At 48.4% G+C, this 20,235-nt stretch overlaps 1 protein-coding gene across 3 annotated transcripts in view; it reads right to left on the bottom strand.

Annotated features, from left to right (window-relative positions):
• The window catches only part of LOC115466814 (cyclic AMP-dependent transcription factor ATF-7), a 430,182-nt gene that overhangs the window by 73,525 nt on the left and 336,422 nt on the right, over positions 1 to 20,235 (bottom strand). For all 3 annotated transcript variants that reach the window (XM_030198351.1, XM_030198350.1, XM_030198349.1), the window contains one exon: positions 4,804 to 4,953. In XM_030198351.1, coding sequence (XP_030054211.1) covers positions 4,804 to 4,953 — 150 coding nt within the window. The remainder of the gene's footprint in view (positions 1 to 4,803; positions 4,954 to 20,235) is intronic.

Genomic DNA, 20,235 nt, shown 5'->3' with positions numbered 1-20,235 from the left:
ATACTCTGGGCGCAGACGCCAGGCCAAAGGGCAGTACGTGGTACTGAAATTGCTGCGTCCCCAGACGAAACCAAAGATACTTCCTGTGAGCATCCGAATGTGCATGTAAGCATCCTTAGTCAAGAGAGCATAGCCAATCATTTTCCTGAATCATGGGAAGAAGGGTGCCGAGGGAAACCATCCTGAACTCTTCTCATACCATGAATTTGTTCAGGGCCCTTAGGTCTAGGATGGGACACATCCCCCCTCTTTTCTTTTGCACAAGGAAGTACCTGGAATAGAATCCCAGCCTTTCTTCCCCTGGTGGAATGGGTTCGACCACATGGGCCTTTAGAAAAGCAGAGAGTTCCTCTGCAAGTACCTGCCTGTGATGGAAGCTGTATGAATGAGCTCCCGGTGGGCAATTTGGAGGTTTGGATTCCAGATTGAGGGTGTATCCTAACCAGACTATTTGAAGAACCCACCAGTCGGAGGTTACGAGAGGCCACCTTTGGTGAAAAAACATTAACCTCCCCCCAACCGGCAAGTCATCTGGCACGAACCACTTTTACTGTGGCTATGCTTTGCCAGAACCAGTCAAAAGCCCGTTCCTTGCTTTTGCTAGGGAGCAGCAGGGGACTTGGCCGCACGCTGTTGACGTGAACGAGTGTGCTAGGGCTGAGCCTGAGTAGGCTGGAGAGACGGAGCATACCTACACCTTGAGAAGGTATAGGGAGCACTTCGTGTCCTGCCAAAAACCCTCCTGGAGGAGGAGGTGTAGCAGAAGGCGCCCGGCTGGAGAGAGAAGCCATAGCATCTGTATGCTTCTTGATCTGCTCAAGAAAATCTTCTACCTTGTCTCCAAAAGGATTATCCCCCCAGGCAAGGAACATCCACAATTTTCTGCTGGACTGAATGATCCAGGTCAGAGACATGCAGCCATGAGAGTCTGCTAATCGCTATACCTTGAGCAGAGATTCTGGATGCTACATCAAAAGTGTCGTAAGCGCCCCTGGCCAAGAATTTACAACATGCCTTCTGCTGCCTGACCACCTGGCAAAAAAGGTTCGGCCTGCTCCGGTGGGAGGGCATCAACCAAAATGGACAGCTGTTTCACCGAGTTCCGCAAGTGGATGCACACAAAGAGCTGGTAAGACTGAATATGGGCAGCGAGCATAGTGGCCTGATACGTCTTCCTCTCAAAAGAATCCAAGGTCCTAGCTTCTCTGCCTGGGGGCGCCGAAGCGTAGTCCCTAGAACTCTTGGCTCTCTTGAGAGCAGAATCCACCACCATGGAGTAACTGAGACCTCATCAACCCAGGTTCACCGTGGATCCGATACAGGGAATCAGTCTTCTTGGGGATCACGGGACCAGACCGAGGGAAAGACCAGTTTCGCATAAGAACTTCCCGTACCTCATGCAAAGGAGCCATTACTGCCTCCTTAGGTGAAGAGGTGTAGTCCAGTACCTCGAGCAACTCAGCCCTGGGCTCATTCTCCATGTCTAAGGGGAATGGAATGGCCTCAGCCATTTCCCGGACAAAAGAGGCAAAGGAGAGGCTCTCTGGGGGAGATAGTCTCCTTTCAAGTGGAGGGGATGGTTCAGATGGAATCCCAAAGGACTCATCTGAGAAGTACCTGGGATCCTCCTCTGACCCCCATGAGCGCTCCTCTTCAGTATCGGAAAGCACTTCCCTCAGTGACCTCAAAGACTGTACACCTGCCTCGACGCCGAAGACCTACAGACCTGATGGCGATGTCGAGGGGCTGACGTCCACCTGGTCTGCGGCGAAGCTTCCTCCACTGACATCAATGGGGAGTCAACCTGGGCGGCAGGACACCGGAGCCACAAGCGGCACCGAGCTCGGGGACCTCACCGCAGGTAGGGGGGCCAGACGCCACTGCAGCAGAAGGATCGGAAGGCGCAAGCACCCCCCAACGCCGACTGGCGCAGCAGTCCTTCCAGAAGCTCTGGAAGTAAGGCCTGGATGCGCTCGTCAAGAGCCGCCATCGGAGAAGGCTGCGGGGCCGGTGGAGCAGGCGGTGGCAGAATTGGTTGAGGCTCGGGAGCAGGAACCAGGCTGCTGAGAGGCCAATGCATCGCAACCTCTTGTATGGAGGGGGAGCGGTCCTCTTGGCACCCCAGAGCTCCTAGCACCGTGTGTCAAGGGGGAACAGTGACGGTGCTTCTTCGCCTTCGCTCGATGCATGTTACAGAGGCTCCTCGGTGCCGACAAGGACGACATCAAATCCTCACGTCGCCTCGAGGTTGGGTCCAATGATGGATGGTCCCGGGAGGCTTGCACAGCAGGAGGCCTCGAGATGGGTGGAGACCCACTCGATGCCTCACTGCTCCCAGCGTGCCGAGGCCTCTCAGCAGCCATGTGTACCTCTGCTCCCAACGTCGATGCGTCCCTTGATGTCGACGCCGCCGACCTCAGTTCCGATGTCAATACAGACGTCAAAGGACTGGACTGAGCCCCAAAAAGTTTCTCTCTCTGGGCTTCTCAAACAAGTTGGGTCCTTTTCTTCATACAAAGACAAAGGGCACAACGAGCTGGGCTATGGTCAGGCCCAAGGCACTGGATACGCCAGGAATGGGTATCTGTACATGAGATGGTCCAGGTGCACCGAGTACAACGTTTGAAGCCGCTGGGAGTCTTTGATGACATGGAAGGAAAATCCACAGTGGCAAAATTAAACAGTTCGATTGTGCCGAGAAAAAAAGGCACAAAAAAAAGGAAAAGACCTGACCGAGAGGCCACTGTCAAAAAGAAAAGAAATGTAAAAAGTGGAAAAAGTAAACTAACAAAAGTAAGGGGAAAAAATAATAGTTTTTTTTGTTTTTTTAAGGGAAGCAAAAACAGAAGCGAAAATGCTTCACTGTCGCTGAAGGCTCTTTCCCGGGCAAAACGGAGCACAGAAAATCCTGTCACTCCTCGTCGCGGAAAAAAGAAAACTGAGATACATGCTTACGTGGCAGGCGGAAAATCAGTCCGCGAATACGCGCCGGCTCTGGCAAATCTTTTGTTTTTTGCTATGTTTTCATGCCAATTCCCAGGCCGATGTAGATCATCGATCCAGTTGTGAGAACAACTCCGCTTGCTTGTCCTCGGAGAATTACTCGGATCACCACTGGAACCCTTTTTAAAAATTGGCGTCACATTGGTCACCCTACAGTACTAAGGTACTACAGATGACTAACAACAGGTTACAGATTAGCAGCAATTTCATGTTTGAGTTCTTTCAATACCCTGGGGTCTATCTCATTTCCTAATAGTGAATTAACAATGATAGTCAAGGCTGGAACAGATAACTTCTTCAAGTGTCTTAATAATTCAGGAACTACAGACATTGCCAATTCAAGCAGTTGGTCGGCATCCTTGCAAATAAGATCTAGTTTCCATTTCTTTCACCTCCTCGATGCCGGTGCACTCCCAGTGGTAGTCGAAGTCTGAGCAGCCAAACTCTCTCTTCTGCTGTTCTTGCTGCACTCTCTGTATCCTCAACTGCATTGAGAGAACAATATTTAGTCTTATGTGGTAGAGTAGCCTAGTGGTTAGTGCAGCGAACTTTGATCCTGGGAAATGGATTCGATTCCCACTGTAGCTCCCTGTGACTCTGGGCAAATCACTTAACCCTCCCATTGCTCCAAGTACCTGTATATACTATGTAAACCACTTTGAATGTAGTTGCAAAAAAACCCACAGAAACGCAGTAAATCGAATCCCATTCCCTTTCCTTTATGATCAGGCCAAAGGTACCCGATGTGCCAAGAGTGCAGGTCTGTCACAGAAACCACCCGATTACATTGGGCGCACTTTTTGAAGTCACTGGGGGGTCTTCTTAGACATCAAAAAAAGAATTGTAGCCAAATTAAACTCCTCAATTGTGGACTGTAAGAGCAGCATTCAAATTGAGGTCAGTGCTCTAGCCTAAGCGGGCCTAGCAACTCACGAAACTCGAAGAGCCAAAAATACTAAAAAGGATAAAGATAAAAGAATTACCAAAGGGACAAAAATACCCATAGAGGGGGAAAAACGCATTATGAGAAGAACACAGAGATGTGTCCCTCCCTGCTCCACAGAAAAACAAAGACTGAGGAACCCACACTCACACATTGGGCAAGAAGACCCCAGTGCATGCGTGGTGGGATGCTGCTAGAAATGCCTACAATGATCCTGCTAGTCAGCGTCCACATCAAGCTCCGTCGGATGATGTCACCCAGATGTGAGAATAGAGATGGCCTGCTTGTCCTCAGAAAAGAATGTTTTTCTGTGTTCCTATATATGAATTCAGTTGCAATCATAAGGGTAACAATATCTTGAAAGCGTCTTCACCATCCTAAATATCAGGGTAAAAATCTTAAAGAATACTATAAAGAGCAGAGAAAAAGCAGTTTATAGGACTGGACAAACATTATCTGAACAATCCACTGTATTTTGAACATGCTGGAATCTCTGTATCTCACTTTTTAACCCCTGATTAGAGAACATTGCAGCAGTCAACTGCCAAATGATTCTTTCAGAAATCTGTTCAACTAATTTTTCACCAGTTCATGTTCCCTAGTGATTCAGACATTCTTCTGTCTATTTCTGAATTTCGGTCTCACAACACTTAGATGGCCAAAACAGAAATGCAAGAGGTTTAACATATAGAAAGCACCACACGTAAACTTTACTGATGTCATAAGCACATGTACCTCAACAGCAACAAAAGAGAACAAATAAAGGAACTGAGAAAAGCTACAATTACTCAGAACCTCCAAGATCATATTTCTCTACATGTGTTTATAAAATAAATGGAATCAGGAGAAATTAATACCTGTGGCTGGGCTGGAGATGGTGCATCAGGATGCTGAATAAGGATCTGGCCTTGCTCAGGGCGGGAAGTCACCATTGTGCTTGCTGATGCCATCACCATACTGCCATTCAGGGCTGAGGGAACCTGTTGTGTCAATGTTGCTTTCAGCCTCTGCAAAGGAGGAAACACATTCTTATGTTGTATGGCACCATTTCTTAGGGGGGCCTATTGTTCTATTAATTGGCAAAAGAGAAAACCACTATCAGGCTTCACTGGCTCCCAATAAAAGTGAGGTCAATTTTCAAAATCTGTACCTTTATATATAAAATACTTTACAGCATGATACAGGATTACATGCAAAACTTGACAGACCTCCCGGCACAAAATGCTACTTTAGGCGCTAGAGACACTCTCATTCTGCATTTCCCTAACTAGAACAATTATCAGGTACAAATCCATATTTACCTGTGGCTTTTCATATTTAGGTACAAAATGGTGGAACTCTCTTCCAAGAGAAAAAGACATAATGATAACTACCTGTCCTTCCGCAAATCCCTAAAAAACTTCCTGTTCATACAGTTTTTATCTCAAGATACAAATTAATTTTAGTATTTCCATTGACCTTCACAACTGCACTAGTTGTAAAATTGTTCTCTCAAATCTCACTCACAGTAATTCCAACTTTTGTAATGTATGTAAGCCAGACTGAACTGAAATTGTTTTTGGATAATGTGGGATGTAAGAACCAATAAATAAAAAGCACTAGAGGTCAGAGCTGACTATGATTTAAATGTATCAGATGTTGATGGTTTAATGTTCTGCAGAGCTAATAATGGCATGTCTCTGTAGTAACTGTAAAACATGAAGATTACCTTAAAGCACAGATTTTGTGGGGAAGGTGGTTATTCAGGAGCCAGGGATACCTAAGGGAGAGGAGAACCAGGGGTTTGACACACACTAAGAAAATACTTATTCCTTTCTTTCTGATCCTCCAAACCCTTGAAGAGCCAATCAAGGAGCCATGTTTCTGGATCAGCACTTACATAAGTTCAGTGGGTGAGAGGGAAGGCAGGAAATAGAGTAGGAGGATGCTGAAAAGGACATCAGATGTGTTAAACTCATAAAATATGCCAAAAAATTTTTCAAATGAGAAAAAAATACTGGCTGAAAGATTTTCTTATGTGTAAAGGGTTTGAAGAAAAGAATTTCAACCTAGCTAGAAAAATGGGGTCAATCCTTAATGGTAATTATGACTTTTATTTTTTTAATACCTATATTCAGCACTGCTAACTATGGCACTCATTTTCAAATCAGATGGACATCTCAAAAAGGTGAAAAAAAAAAGTCCATCTGCTGGAAATGTCCAATCACAATTTTCAAAAGGCAGAATTTGGTTGTTTTACACTGTGGTTTGTCCAAATTTCAAGTGGCGGTGGGACTAGGGCAGACCCAAAATTAGGGCATCTTTCAGTGATAATAGAACAAGAAACATTCAAGGCAAAAAAAAGGAGGACAATTTTATTTAGACTTGTTTCAATCAAGTCCAGGATACAAAAGGTTGCCCTGATTGAGAAGCTGACCACTGGAGGGATGAAGGCATCCACCATCTCCCACTGAATACTGACCCCTTTCCACCCCCTCTAAGAAGTAAAAGTGACAATGGATACCAGGCTGTATGACAGCTTCAGGTATTATGGGTATTCCTAACAAGAGCAGAAAGCAAGTATGAGGAGTAGCCTTGTGGTCAGTGCAGTAGACTTTGAATGGGACCCAGGGTAATTCCCACTTTATTTATTTATTTGGCTTTTGCTCACACCTTTTCAGTAGTAGCTCGAGGTGATGTACACTCAGGTACACTGGGTATTTCCCTGTCCCTGGAGGGCTCACAATCTAGACGTTTAACTATTAACTTTAGCTATTATTATCTGTACAAATCTGAGCCCTCCTGGAACATAGAAATACCTACTGTACCTGAATTTATATGACACCTGCAAGCATGATAGCTATTACAGTGGTGTACCTTTAGGTACAGTAGGTATTTATCTGTTCCTGGAGGGCTCAACATATAAAGGAATTAAGGTAGGATTTATACCTGGGACACATTGTTTCACATCCACTGCACGGACCACCAGGCTGCCCTTCTGCTCTGCAGGGATGTCTGTGTGGCCATTTTTGTACACATGATGCCAGACAGACCCTTTGTGTGTCTGCTTTTTTGGCATTCATATTTTGGACATTACATTTTGGAAAATGTCTGTTCGTTATCTTTCCCCCTAAACCAACCTCTCCTCTTCCTCTTCTCAATTTCTGTGGATAACACTCTCATTCTCCCTGTATCAGCTCGTAACCTTGGGGTCATCTTCGACTTCTCTCTCTCCTCTGCACATATTCAGCAGACTGCTAAAACCTGTCATTTCTTTCTCTATAATATCACCAAAATTCACCCTTTCCTTTCTGACACCACCACCAGAACCCTTATCACACTTTTTTTTTTTTTTTTTTGCCAAATATTGGACCATTCCTCAAGCTTCACTGGGTCCTTCCTCATGTCATCCACACCTTCCAGGGTGCACACCCTGTTGCAGAGTTTGGTATCATCCACAAAGAGACAAACCTTACCAGATAGCCCTTCCACAATATCACTCACAAAGATATTAAAAAGAGCTGGCCCCCGGACCGATCCCTGCGGTACTCCACTGATAACATCCCTATCTTCAGAGCAAGTTCCATTTACCACTACCATGTCTCCTTCCGTTCAACCAATTTTTAACCCAGTTAGTTGCTCTAGGTCCCAAGTGTACTCAGTTTATTTATGAGTCGCCTGTTCGGAACCATGTTGAATGCTTTGCTGAAATCTAACTACACCACATCTAGCGCCCCTCCCAAGTCCAACTGTTTACCATATTAGCTATATTTTCTTCCATTTGCCTCTTCACTTTCCTAACAGCTTTTCCGGGTTTTCTTAGCTTATCCAGGTATTCTTGCTTGCCCTCTTCTGAGTCTTATAATGTATGAAGGCTAACCTCCTTTCCCTTACCATTTTGGCTACTACGTTTGAGAACCAGAGCGGCCTTCTAACATAGTATATGACGGCAGAAAAAGACCTGCATGGTCCATCCAGTCTGCCCAACAAGATAAACTCATGTGTGTATACCTTACCTTGATTTGTACCTGCCTTTTTCAGGGCACAGACCGTACAAGTCTGCCCTCCACTATCCTCGCCTCCCAACCACCAACCTCTCTTCCCCCATCTGCTCCGCCACCCAATTTCGGTTAAGCTTCTGAGGATCCATTCCTACTGCACAGGATTCCTTTATGCATATCCCACGCATGTTTGAATTCTGTTACCATTTTCATCTCCACCACCTCCCGCGGGAGGGCATTCCAAGCATCCACCACCCTCTCCGTGAAAAAAATACTTCCTGACATCTTTTTTGAGTCTGCCCCCCTTCAATCTCATTTCATGTCCTCTCGTTCTACCGCCTTCCCATCTCCGGAAAAGATTTTTTTGCGGATTAATACCTTTCAAGTATTTGAACGTCTGTATCATATCACCCCTGTTCCTCCTTTCCTCCAGGGTATACATGTTCAGGTCAGCAAGTCTTTGCTCATACGTCTTGGAACGCAAATCCCATACCATTCTCGTAGCTTTTCTTTGCACCGCTTCCATTTTTTTAACATCCTTCGCAAGGTACGGCCTCCAAAACTGAACACAATACTCCAGGTGGGGCCTCACCAACGACTTGTACAGGGGCATCAACACTTCCTTTCTTCTGGAAAGGAAGTGTTGATGCCCCTGTACACTTTATGTAATTTGTTAACATAAAGGTTAGTTGCCTTTAAAATAGCTCCTTTCAGTCTTGTCCACTGCTGTTCTACTTCCTTCAACTGTTCCCATCCTGCTAACTCTTTCTTGAGAAATTCTCCCATCTCAGCAAAATTAGTTCTTTTGAAATCTAGGACCTTCAATCTTGAATAAGCCCTCTCCTCTGTCTTAATACTGAACCACACCATTCGGTGATTACTACATGCCAAATGTTCTCCCACCATATCATCAGAAACATTCTCTCCGTTTGTAAGCATCAGGTCTAGGATAGTTCCATCCCGCTTCAGTTCTATTACCCACTGCTGAAACAATTCTTCCTGTAAGGAATCCAAAATCTCTTTGCTTCTGGATGACCCCACAACCCCACAGCAGGGACGCCCCAATTGACAGCCGACATATTAAAACCACCTATCAGTAGTACTTCCCCTTTCCTAGCTATCTTGTGGATGTCTTCAATTAAGTCTCTGCCCATTCCTTCCGACTGTGAAGGTAACCTGTATATTACCTGCTCCAGTCCATTTACCTCAGCGTGTTCCAGCCCATCCGTTCCAGTTTACTTCAATCCGTCTGCTCCAGCTGACTCCAGTCCTGCTCCTGCCTGCCTGCTTCCCTGCTAACCCACCAACCTGCCTGCATGCTTGCTAGCTTCTCAGCCATTGACGTACTTGCCTGCCAACTTGTCAACCATTAACTTACCCGCTCTCCAGTCCATCAATTCCATCAACTCCAAGCCTCCAGCTTTTCAGCTCTTTCTATCTGCTTCACACCTCAGTCACTACACATACACCTGTTACACCTCAATCTCTACTTATGGCCCCTGTCCACATTCTCTTCCTTGCCCTGTCCCTTCCTAATCTTTTTCCCCTCCCCCCACCGCTGCCTACTGCTGGAACTCATTGCCCACCCATGTCCCCTCCCATCCTGCCCGCTACGGCAATAACCTACTCACCCCCTTCCCTCACCACCTCACCATCTCTCTTGTCCCCCTCCTCCTTCCTAGCTCTTAACCTTCATCACCTCCTTCCTGCCATTAACCCATCACCGTTCCTCCTAAGTGCACCCCATCTTCGTCGCCTGACCTCCCCCACCCTCCTCCGCACTCTCTTGCTCCTCCTCTTGCTATCCGCAGGAGACATTAATCCTAATCGAGGCCCCCTTCACCTGTCCTCCTCCTATCCATGCAAACGATTCCGTGATGTCTCCAATCTCGTCTCTATCCCCCTCCTTCCCCCCTCTTCCCTCCCCTTCTCTTGTGCCCTCTGGAATGCCCACTCGGTCTGCAACAAACTGCCCTTCACCCACGATCTCTTCATCTCTCGTTCCCTTCAACTGCTCGCCCTAACTGAAACCTGGCTCTCCCCTGACGACTCGGCCTCAGTCGCGGCCCTTTGCCATGGAGGTTCTCTCTTCTCCCACACTCCCCGCCCAGTTGGCCGCGGTGGAGGCGTCGGGCTACTACTCTCGCCCTCCTGTAGTTTCCAACCCCTCCTCCTACCACAGTCTCACTGCTTCTCATCCTTTGAAGCACACTCCATCCGGCTATTCTACCCATTGCCACTCAGAGTGGCAGTCATTTACCGCCCCCCCCTAATAAATCCCTCTCTTCCTTCCTCACCGACTTCGATGCCTGGCTTTCCGTTTTTCTTGAACCCTCATCTCCGTCACTCATTCTCGGAGACTTTAACATACACGTTGATGACCAATCCAACCCTCACGCGTCTCAGTTCCTCACTCTAACATCCTCCTTCAACCTCCAGCTATGCTCCACCGCCTCGACTCACCGAGACGGCCATTGTCTTGACCTCGTCCTCTCCTCCTCTGGCTCCCCCTCCAATTTCCACACTTCAGCTCTTCCTATCTCAGATCATCACCTTCACACTTCTTCACCCCCCACCTCAGCCCCGTCCAACTCTAACCACTACCTCCAGGAATCTCCAGGCTATTGACCCTCCCACCTTATCCTCTTGTATCTCCAATCTCCTCCCCTCCATCTTGTCCTCCGAGTCTGTCGACAAGGCTGTCTCCGCATGCAATGCCACTCTTTCCTCTGCTCTGGACACCCTCATTCCATCCACCTCCCGTCCCACAAAGCGTACTAATCCCCAGCCTTGGCTGACCCCTTTAATCCGCTACCTTCGTTCCTGCGCCCAATCTGCCGAACGCCTCTGGAGGAAATCTCGCACCCATTCAGATTTCCTTCACTACAAATTCATGCTATCCTCCTTCCACTCCTCTCTATTCCTTGCCAAACAGGACTATTACACCCAACTGACCAATTCTCTCAGCTCCAACCCCCGTCGTCTCTTTGCCACCCTTAACTCCCTCCTCAAAGTGCCCTCCGCTCCTACCCCCCCCCCCCCCCCCACTCTCTCCTCAATCACTGGCCGATTACTTCTGCGACAAGGTGCAAAAGATCAACCTTGAGTTCACTACCAAACCATCTCCTCCTTTTCACCCTTCAACCCTCGACCAACCAACCCAGGCCTCTTTCTCCTCCTTTCCTGACATCACCGAGGAGGAAACAGCTCGCCTTCTTTCCTCCTCGAAAAGTACCACCTGTTCCTCTGATCCCATCCCCACCAACTTACTTAACACCATCTCTCATACTGTCACCCCCTCCATCTGTCATATCCTCAACCTCTCTTTCTCCACTGCAACTGTCCCTGACACCTTCAAGCACGCCGTAGTCACACCTCTCCTCAAAAAACCATCACTTGACCCTACCTCTCCAAAATACTTGAGCGTGCCGTTCACAGCCGCTGCCTTGATTTTCTCTCCTCTCATGCCATCCTCGATCCACTTCAATCCGGTTTTCGCCCTCTACACTCAACAGAAACAGCACTCTCTAAAGTCTGTAATGACCTGTTCCTTGCCAAATCCAGAGGCCACTACGCCATACTCATCCTCCTCGATCTATCCACCGCTTTTGACACTGTCAATCATGATCTACTCCTTGCCACACTGTCCTCATTCGGGTTCCAGGGCTCTGTCCAGTGGTGTGCTGGTAAATTTTTAACAACAGGCTCTCTCCCCGGTCCACCTCTGCGCCCCCCCCCCCCCCCCGTCCACCTCTGCGCCCCCCCATCCACCTCTGCGCCCCCCCCCCCCCAAATTGCAGAGCTGGCTATAGCCGGGGGGGGGGGGGGGGGGGGGGGACATGCATTACTCTCTCCAGGAAAAAACTATTAAATGATCCCAGGTTCCAATCTAATTCATGTTTAATGTGGGATAAAATGCCATAAATAAGTAAATAAATATAAACTTTTAATGTTGAGCACCTGATTCTCAAGGTGAACATATTCCAAACACTATAATGAAAATAAAATGAGTTTTTTTCTACCTTTGTTGTCTGGTGACTGTTTTTCTGCTCATGCTGGCCCAGTATCCGATTCTGCTGCTATCTGTCCTCTTAACTCCGTTTCCAGGGCTTCCTTTCCATTTATTTCTTTCCTCCTTTCTTCTTCATTTCTGGTCCTCAGCTTCTGCCTATTTTTTCCATCCATTTGCAGTTATTCTCCTATCTTCCTTTTCCCTCTTCTCATCTCATTCCTCACTCTTCCCTCCCCTCCACCCATATCCAGCATTTCTTCTCTCTCCCTTCCCTCTCCTCCACCCATGTCCAGCAACCCTCCTCTCCCCTGCCCTCCATGCACCCATGTCCAGCAACCCTCCTCTCCCCTCCATGCACCCATGTCTAGCAACCCTCGTCCAGCAACCCTCCTCTCCCCTCCATGCACCCATGTCCAGCAACCCTCCTCTCCCCTCCATCCACCGATGTCCAGCGACCCTCCTCTCCCCCCTGCCCTCCATGCACCCATGTCCAGCAACCCTCCTCTCCCCTTCATGCACCCATGTCCTGCAACCCTCCTCTCCCCTCCATCCACTAATGTCCAGCGACCCTCCTCTCCCCCCTGCCCTCCATCTACCCATGCCCAGCAACCCTCCTCTCCCCTTCTCTCTCCTCCACCCACGTCCAGCAGCCCTGCTCTCCCCTGCCCTCCATCCACATCAGCAACCCTCCTCTCCCCTGCCCTCCATGCACCCATGTCCAGCAACCCTCCTCTCCCCTCCATCCACCAATGTCCAGCAACCCTCCTCTTCCCTGCCCTCCATCCACCCACGTCCAGCAACCCTCCTCTCCCCTCCATCCACCAATGTCCAGCAACCCTCCTCTCCCCCCTGCCCTCCTCTCCATCCACCCACCCACCCATGTCCAGCAACCCTCCTCTCCCCTGCCCTCCATCCACCCACCCATGTCCAGCAATCCTCGCCTCCCCCCTGCCCTCCTCTCCGCCATCTTCCAGCCCTCTCCGCTCCCCTGGTCGTCCATCTTCCGTCTGCCCTCTGCTCCCCGATAGTTGCCCTGCTGGTTTCCTTTCTGCGCTGCCGCCGCCGTCCTGCCTTTAAAAAATTAATTTTCCCTCGAGGCGCGCCAGCGTTGAAGCAAAGGCAGCAGGCTCAGCTCGGTTCCTGCCTTCGTTCCGTTTCTTCGCATCATGGCTCCGCCCTTGCCTGACGTATTTCCTGTTTGCGCAAGGGCGGAGCCATGATGCGAAGAAACGGAACGAAGGCAGGAACCGAGCTGAGCCTGCTGCCTTTGCTTCAACGCTGGCGCGCCTCGAGGGAAAATTAATTTTTTTAAAGGCAGGACGGCGACGGCAGCGGCCAGCGCAGAAAGGAAACCAGCAGGGCTACTATGGGGAGCAGAGGGCAGACGGAAGATGGATTTGCGGGGCGGGGGAGCGGAGGCGAGCCGGCTCGCACGGGCCAACAACCGGCTCGCAAGATGCCAGAAAATTTAACAAACGGCTCTTGCGAGCCGGCTCCAGCACACCACTGGCTCTGTCCTCTCCTGGTTCTCCTCCTATCTCTCCCACCGCACCTTCAGAGTTCACTCTCATAAATCTTCCTCCACCCCCATCCCGCTATCTGTTGGTGTTCCCCAGGGATCTGTCCTTGGACCCCTTCTCTTCTCAATCTACACCTCTTCCCTGGGCTCCCTCATCTCATTTCATGGCTTCCAGTATCATCTCTATGCGAACGACACCCAGCTGTATCTCTCCACACCAGTCATCACCGCGGAGACCCAGGCAAAGGTATCGGCCTGCTTAACCGACATTGCTACATGGATGTCCAACCGCCACCTGAAACTGAACATGTCCAAGACTGAGCTCATCGTCTTTCCACCAAAACCCACTTCTCCTCTTCCTCCACTTTTTATCTCAGTTGATAACACCCTCATCCTCCCCGTCTCATCTGCCCGCAACCTCGGAGTCATCTTCGACTCCTCCCTCTCCTTCTCGGCACACATCCAGCAGATAGCCAAGACCTGTCGCTTCTTCCTCTTCAACATCAGCAAAATTCATCCTTTCCTCTCTGAACACACCACCCGAACTCTCGTCCATGCTCTCATTACCTCTCGCCTTGACTACTGCAACTTACTCCTCACCGGACTCCCACTTAGCCATCTATCCCCCTTCAATCTGTTCAGAACTCTGCTGCATGTCTTATATTCTGCCAGAACCGATATACTCATATCACCCCTCTTCTCAGGTCACTTCACTGGCTTCCAATCCGATACCGCATTCATTTCAAGCTTCTCCTTCTTACCTACAAATGTACTCAATCTGCTGCCCCTCACTACCTCTCTACCCTCATCTCCCCTTATGTTCCCACCCGAAACCTCTGTTCACAGGACAAATCCCTCCTCTCAGTATCCTTCTCCACCACTGCCAACTCCAGGCTCCGCCCATTCTGCCTCATCTTACCCTATGCCTGGAACAACCTTCCTGAGCCCTTATGTCAAGCCCCCTTCCCTACACATCTTCAAGTCTCTGCTTAAAGCCCACCTCTTCAATGCTGCCTTCGGCACCTAACTCTTACCTTCAGGATATCCAGACTGCCCCTATCGAATTGACTACTCACTTGTCCTTTAGATTGTAAGCTCTTTGAGCAGGGCCTGTCCTTTTATGTTAAATTGTACAGCGCTGCATAACCCTTGTAGCGCTTTAGAAATGTTAAGTAGTAGTAGTAGTAAATACATTTTCCTTTCCCTCTTTCCAGATTAACCCATAGCACTTGTTCCGTACCTCATGTATCCGGCAGTTCTGTCACTTTAATATTCTTCGTAGCATATAATGCCATTCTTCCACCCTTTTTTCCTATCTTGTCCTTCCTGAGTAGATTATAGCCAGGTATAACTATATCCCAGTCATGGTTCTCTGTGACTGCCACTAAATCCAAGTCTGCTTCTATCGTTGTAGCTTCTAGATCTAGAAATTTGTTTCCCATACTTCGGGCATTGGTATATAAGGCTCTCCAGATGTTACTCTTTTTTTCCTCTTCTATAAGGGCATTCAATGACTTACCTTCCTGAGGGTTATTTATGGCTCTGTAGCCTTTTTTACCCATCCCCAGCAAGTTTAGTTTAAAGCCCTCTTTAGTACTTTAGCCAGTCTGTTGCTTAAGACATTTTGTCCCTTCCTTGACAGATGGACACCATCACTGCTCAGTAGCTCTTGGAAAGTCATCCCATGGTCTAAGAAACCAAAGCGCTTACGTCGGCACTATCCACGCAGCCACACATTTAGCTCCAGGATGCGAGCTTCACTCATTCGGCCTTTACCTTCAACAGGGAGGATTGATGAGAACACCACCTGTGCACCTAGGTGTTTCATCCTCTGACCCAAACCTAAGAAGTCCCATCTGATATGTTCAGTAGGATACCTAGCAGTATCATTCGTGCCAACATGGATGAGCAGAATAGGAGAGTGGTCAATAGGCTTGATGAATCTAGGCAATCTTTCCGCAACATCAGGAATCTTGGAATCAGGTAGATAGCACACCTCCCTGGACAACATGTCTGGTCGGCAGAAAAGTGCCTCAGTACCCCTCAGAAGTGAATCTCCAACTACCACTACCTTTTGCTTCTTATTGGTCACTTATCCAGCGGTGTTGGGAGTTTTGATTGTTTCCTCCTGTTTTTGAGATATTTCTAGCTCTTCTGTCTCTAGGACTGCGAACCGATTCTTCAGTTCAACAGAAGATGTAGTTGGAGGGTTGATCTTACAGGACCTAGTGGCCCGAATCCAGCTGTGCTCTGTCTTCTCAAGATCTTCTCTCCCTTTGCTGGAAGCCCCAGTGTTTCAACATGCATCTCTGTGATAAATTTCTGGTTGTCACAGATGTTTCTTAGTCTTGCCACCTCCTCTCTTAGTTCTTGTACTTCTTTAATGAGGGATTCAATGAGCATACATTTATCACATGAAATCAGATTCTTGCCTTGGTCCAAGGATTCACTCTGGACAGAAACATCAAAGCTGCAACTTTAGGGGTTCATTGTTTCTTTGCCATACTTCAAGTGTAGTAGCTGTTGTACTTGTGGATAAAGGATATGAAAAATGGCCTATCAAAGTTCCAACCCTATTTTTTCCCACATCTGTTCTGCGGGATATAGGAAGCAGGTAGTTTTAGTGTAAGATCTTAAGAACTTGTTCACATTTACTCTGTGGGTGAAATTCAATGTACTTCCTTACCTACTGATGGGATATTTATTGATTTAGGTTACCCTTTCAGGGTACAGGATTTTTAATTTAAGCAACAACTGCAGCTATATGTATAGTGTAGACTCCCACCCATGCTCCGCCAGGCACCATATGGATAGTCACACCAAAAAAGGAAAAAAACAAACCTATGAACACGTCTAAGAAAGTCAAAAGGAGTAGGAATGAACAAACAGCCTTTCAATAAAATCTAAAACAAGGCTCTCAAAGACAAATAAGGATATATCTATTAAAGCACCAACATGGAGGTCACGTGATGCGCCGCGAGCAGTAGCCACGCTTTTGCGCTGCTCCGGGACCCCCGCTCGCTCCGCACCCGCGGATTATCGCAACAAGCAGTCCAGCGCCGAAAACGCAAGTCCCCACAGCTTTGTGAACTTGTATGGAACAATTTCTTGTTTCGATGCCGTCCGGAGCTCCAAGGAAGACAGCGAAAAGTGAAAAAGAAAAGCCGGCGGCTTTGAGCGGCGAATCCAAGATGGCGCCGGGTTCGCCGAAAACCGAAGCTGAATTCTCGCCGCGCCAATTATCCCAGCTGGTTGCTGCAGTAGGGGCAGCGCTGGAACCTCGGTTTGCGTCGCTGGAGGGGCAATTCGGGAAAATTGATGGAATCCTGGCAGATCTGACGGGACGTGCTGCAGAAGTGGAAAAACGGGTGTCTGATCTGGAGGACAACTGGCAACGCAGGGAGCCTGACTTTAGAAGCCTACAAGATCGGCTGACACAACAGGCAGAGAAAATAGATGATATGGAGAACAGAGCCCGGCGCAACAACCTCAGGTTGGTGGGTTTGCCTGAGAACATTCCTGATCAGAACTTGGGCTCAGTATTAGAAGCGTGGCTCCGGAAAGAATTTGCATTATCAGATAGCAGGGGCCCATTTTGTATTGAGAGAGCTCATAGGATTGGGAGACAACAACAGAATACACAGCGAGCCAGGGTGGTTATCATTAAAGTGCATAATTACATTCACAAAGATGAGATCCTGCAGGGTTATCGACTGAAACGAGATTCCCTGGCTTATGCAGGATCCCGCATCCACATATTTCAGGATTACTCGGCTAGTGTCCAAGAGAGAAGGCGGAAATTTCATCCAATCTGCACAACCCTGGTGACCAAGAAAATCCGTTTCCTGCTGTTGTACCCTGCCACTTTGAAAATCCATCATGCAGGGAAATGGGTTACCTTTACTTCAGACCATTTGGCACTGCAGTTTGTGAATAAAAACCTGGAGGAAGCTGGGGATCCAGCTTGATTTGGCTTTCTGCCTTTGACGGAGAGTGAAGGCACTACTAGCCAGTGGCAAGTGACGGAGAATCCGGGAGACCCACTTTGTGGGTGCCCCCCCCAGAACTTTGACTGTTTGTAATAGACAGTTTTGAAGAAAGTTGGGGTGCGGGATGGGTTGGGGGTCCTCGCATTTTTGTGACTTCTACATAGTTGGGGTTAGTAAGGTTAAAGTGGGTAAGCGAAGAGGGGTTGGGGGGTGGGAGGAGATAGGGATGCTTGTAAGGGGGAAGGGTGGGAGAGTGGGCAAGGAAGGGGGAGGGGGAATAGGAGGCAATGGGAAGTTGAGTGTGATTTGGGAGAAGGAAATGCCATGGGACAACATCATTAAGTATAAATATGTGATAGCGCGCTACTGCGGGAGGGGGGAGAGTCGGGATCCCTGGGTGGGGGCTGGGCACCCGGGGGTGTTATTTGGTTTGCTGCCTCGAAGGTATCACTGGAAGATGGCGGGAGATTAAGGTAAATTTTCAGATACCGAGACTGATTTCTTGGAATGTGTCTGGTATTAGCTCTCCGGTAAAACGCTCAAAAATTTTAACGACCCTGCAGCGTCACAACGTGTCTATTGCCTGTTTGCAGGAGACTAAATTGTCAGATGCAGAACATCTGAAACTGCGACAGAGATGGGTAGGAGATTGTTTTTATTCTTCTGCGCAGGGGAAGAGGGGAGGAGTGGCAATACTCATCCATAAGAGCTTACAATGCACAGCACGGGTGGTGGTTAGTGACACTCAGGGACGATATCTACTACTGCATTTAAATGTAATGGGCCAAGAGATTTTCTTACTTAATATGTATGGACCGAACGTGTATGACCACGCCCTCTTCCAGCACATCACACGACTAGGGTTGCAATACTCGGCTGCGCCGTGGATTCTCATGGGAGACTTTAATCAAGTAATGGATGGGCAGCGGGACAGATCGACCCCGGGAGCGGGAGTGGCGCTGGGCAGGGGCAAGGGGTTACCATATCTGTGTAAAACGTTAAACGTAGTAGACCCCTGGCGCCTGATGAACCCTAGTGTCCGAGACTATACTCATCTTTCTCGTGCTCACGGCACATGGTCAAGGATAGATTACATCTTGCTAGATGCCAGTCTTTTCCCACAAGTCTCCCGGGTTGAGATAGGCCCCATGGAGGTCTCAGATCATGCTTTGATTTGGGCCGACATAGAATTGGGAGCTGCGCGGTTAAAGGGACGCCAGTGGCGTTTCCCGTCCTATTTGGCGGGGGACCCACACTTTCAAGATTACCTTAGACAAAAATGGGCGCTGTTTGCAGATATCCATGTGGTGCATGAGCCCACGGCGCAGTTATATTGGGAAACGTCGAAGGCTGTAATGCGGGGGGAAATAATTTCCTACATGTCCGCAAGGGCGAAGCGTATGGCCCAGGGGGTAATCCAGCTGGAACACAAGTATCAGATAGTTAAGCGCAGATATCTGGCGACCCCTTCTAAATTGCTTCGAGAGGAGATGGTTTCTACACTTGCAGCACTAAACTCCCTTATTCATGAACGTACTAAGAAACAATTATTTCACCGTTCATTTACTTTCCATAGGTATGGTAACAAGACAGGTAGGCTATTGGCCAGAGTGGTAAAGAGCTGGAGTGGTAATAGGTTTATCCCTTCCTTGAGAAAGCCAGACGGGACTCAGGAGAATAGTCTAACGGGGATATTGCAGCTTTTCCATGACTTTTACGCCTCTTTATATGCAGCTCCAGAGGCCCAGAGTGGTCCCTCACTAGTAAATTATCTGGAAGATTCGGGTATACCACGATTATCAGAGGCAGTGATAGGCCAGTTAAATGCTCCCTTGAGAGCGCAGGAGATACAATCGGTGATCAAGTCTCTGAAGAGAGGCACGGCGCCTGGCCCTGATGGGTATACATCAGAATATTATCAATGTATGCTACCCCAGATTGTTGGTGCCTTGACGTCCTTTTTTGAAACATCTATAATTGGGGGGGTGCTCCCCTGCCGCGCCAACGAAGCACTGATTACGCTTATTCCAAAACCGGGAAGGCCATCTGACAACCCGGAGTCGTATAGGCCCATATCACTCATCAATGTAGATCTAAAGATCCTGGCTAGGGTGCTGGCAGACCGATTGGCACCTCACATGGCCAACTTGGTGGGCGAAGGGCAGGTGGGGTTTGTGCGAGGTAGGCACTCGTCTATTAATGTACGTAAAGTATGTCTCGCAATCGCACACAGTCAAGCCCAGGAAAAACCGTTGTTATTGGTGAGTCTAGACGCCGAAAAGGCGTTTGACAAGGTGTGCTGGGACTATCTATTTGGGGTTTTGGAGTATGTAGGCCTGACTGGTTGGTATGGGCGGGGCGATAGCAACTCTTTATTGTGGTCCCCGAGCCTCCTTGATGGTAAATGGCCTACGCTCTCGCACGTTTCCCATAGCTCGTGGTACGCGACAGGGATGCCCGTTATCACCGTTGTTATTCTTGTTGTATTTGGAACCGCTGTTGCGGACAATACAAAGATACACTGAGATTTCGGGGATCGACGGTCCTTCGTTTGCGATTAAAACATTGGCTTTTGCGGATGATATACTGCTGACTTTGACTGATCCGCATAAGTCAGTACCTAGTCTCTTGGATGTTATAGCAGAGTTTAGTTACTACTCTGGGTTTACACTAAATCTGCGGAAGTCTGTTGCCTACCCTGTTCAACCTGAGATTAGAGAGACTTGGAGGGGGGAATTTCCACTCACATGGTCCACTGGCCCTTTAAAGTACCTGGGAGTATTGATCAC

This window comes from Microcaecilia unicolor, chromosome 3 (assembly GCF_901765095.1).
Source record: "Microcaecilia unicolor chromosome 3, aMicUni1.1, whole genome shotgun sequence".
NCBI lineage: Eukaryota > Metazoa > Chordata > Amphibia > Gymnophiona > Siphonopidae > Microcaecilia > Microcaecilia unicolor.
Note: the sequence above shows the minus strand (reverse complement) of the source record. Positions and strands in the feature narration are given on the sequence as shown.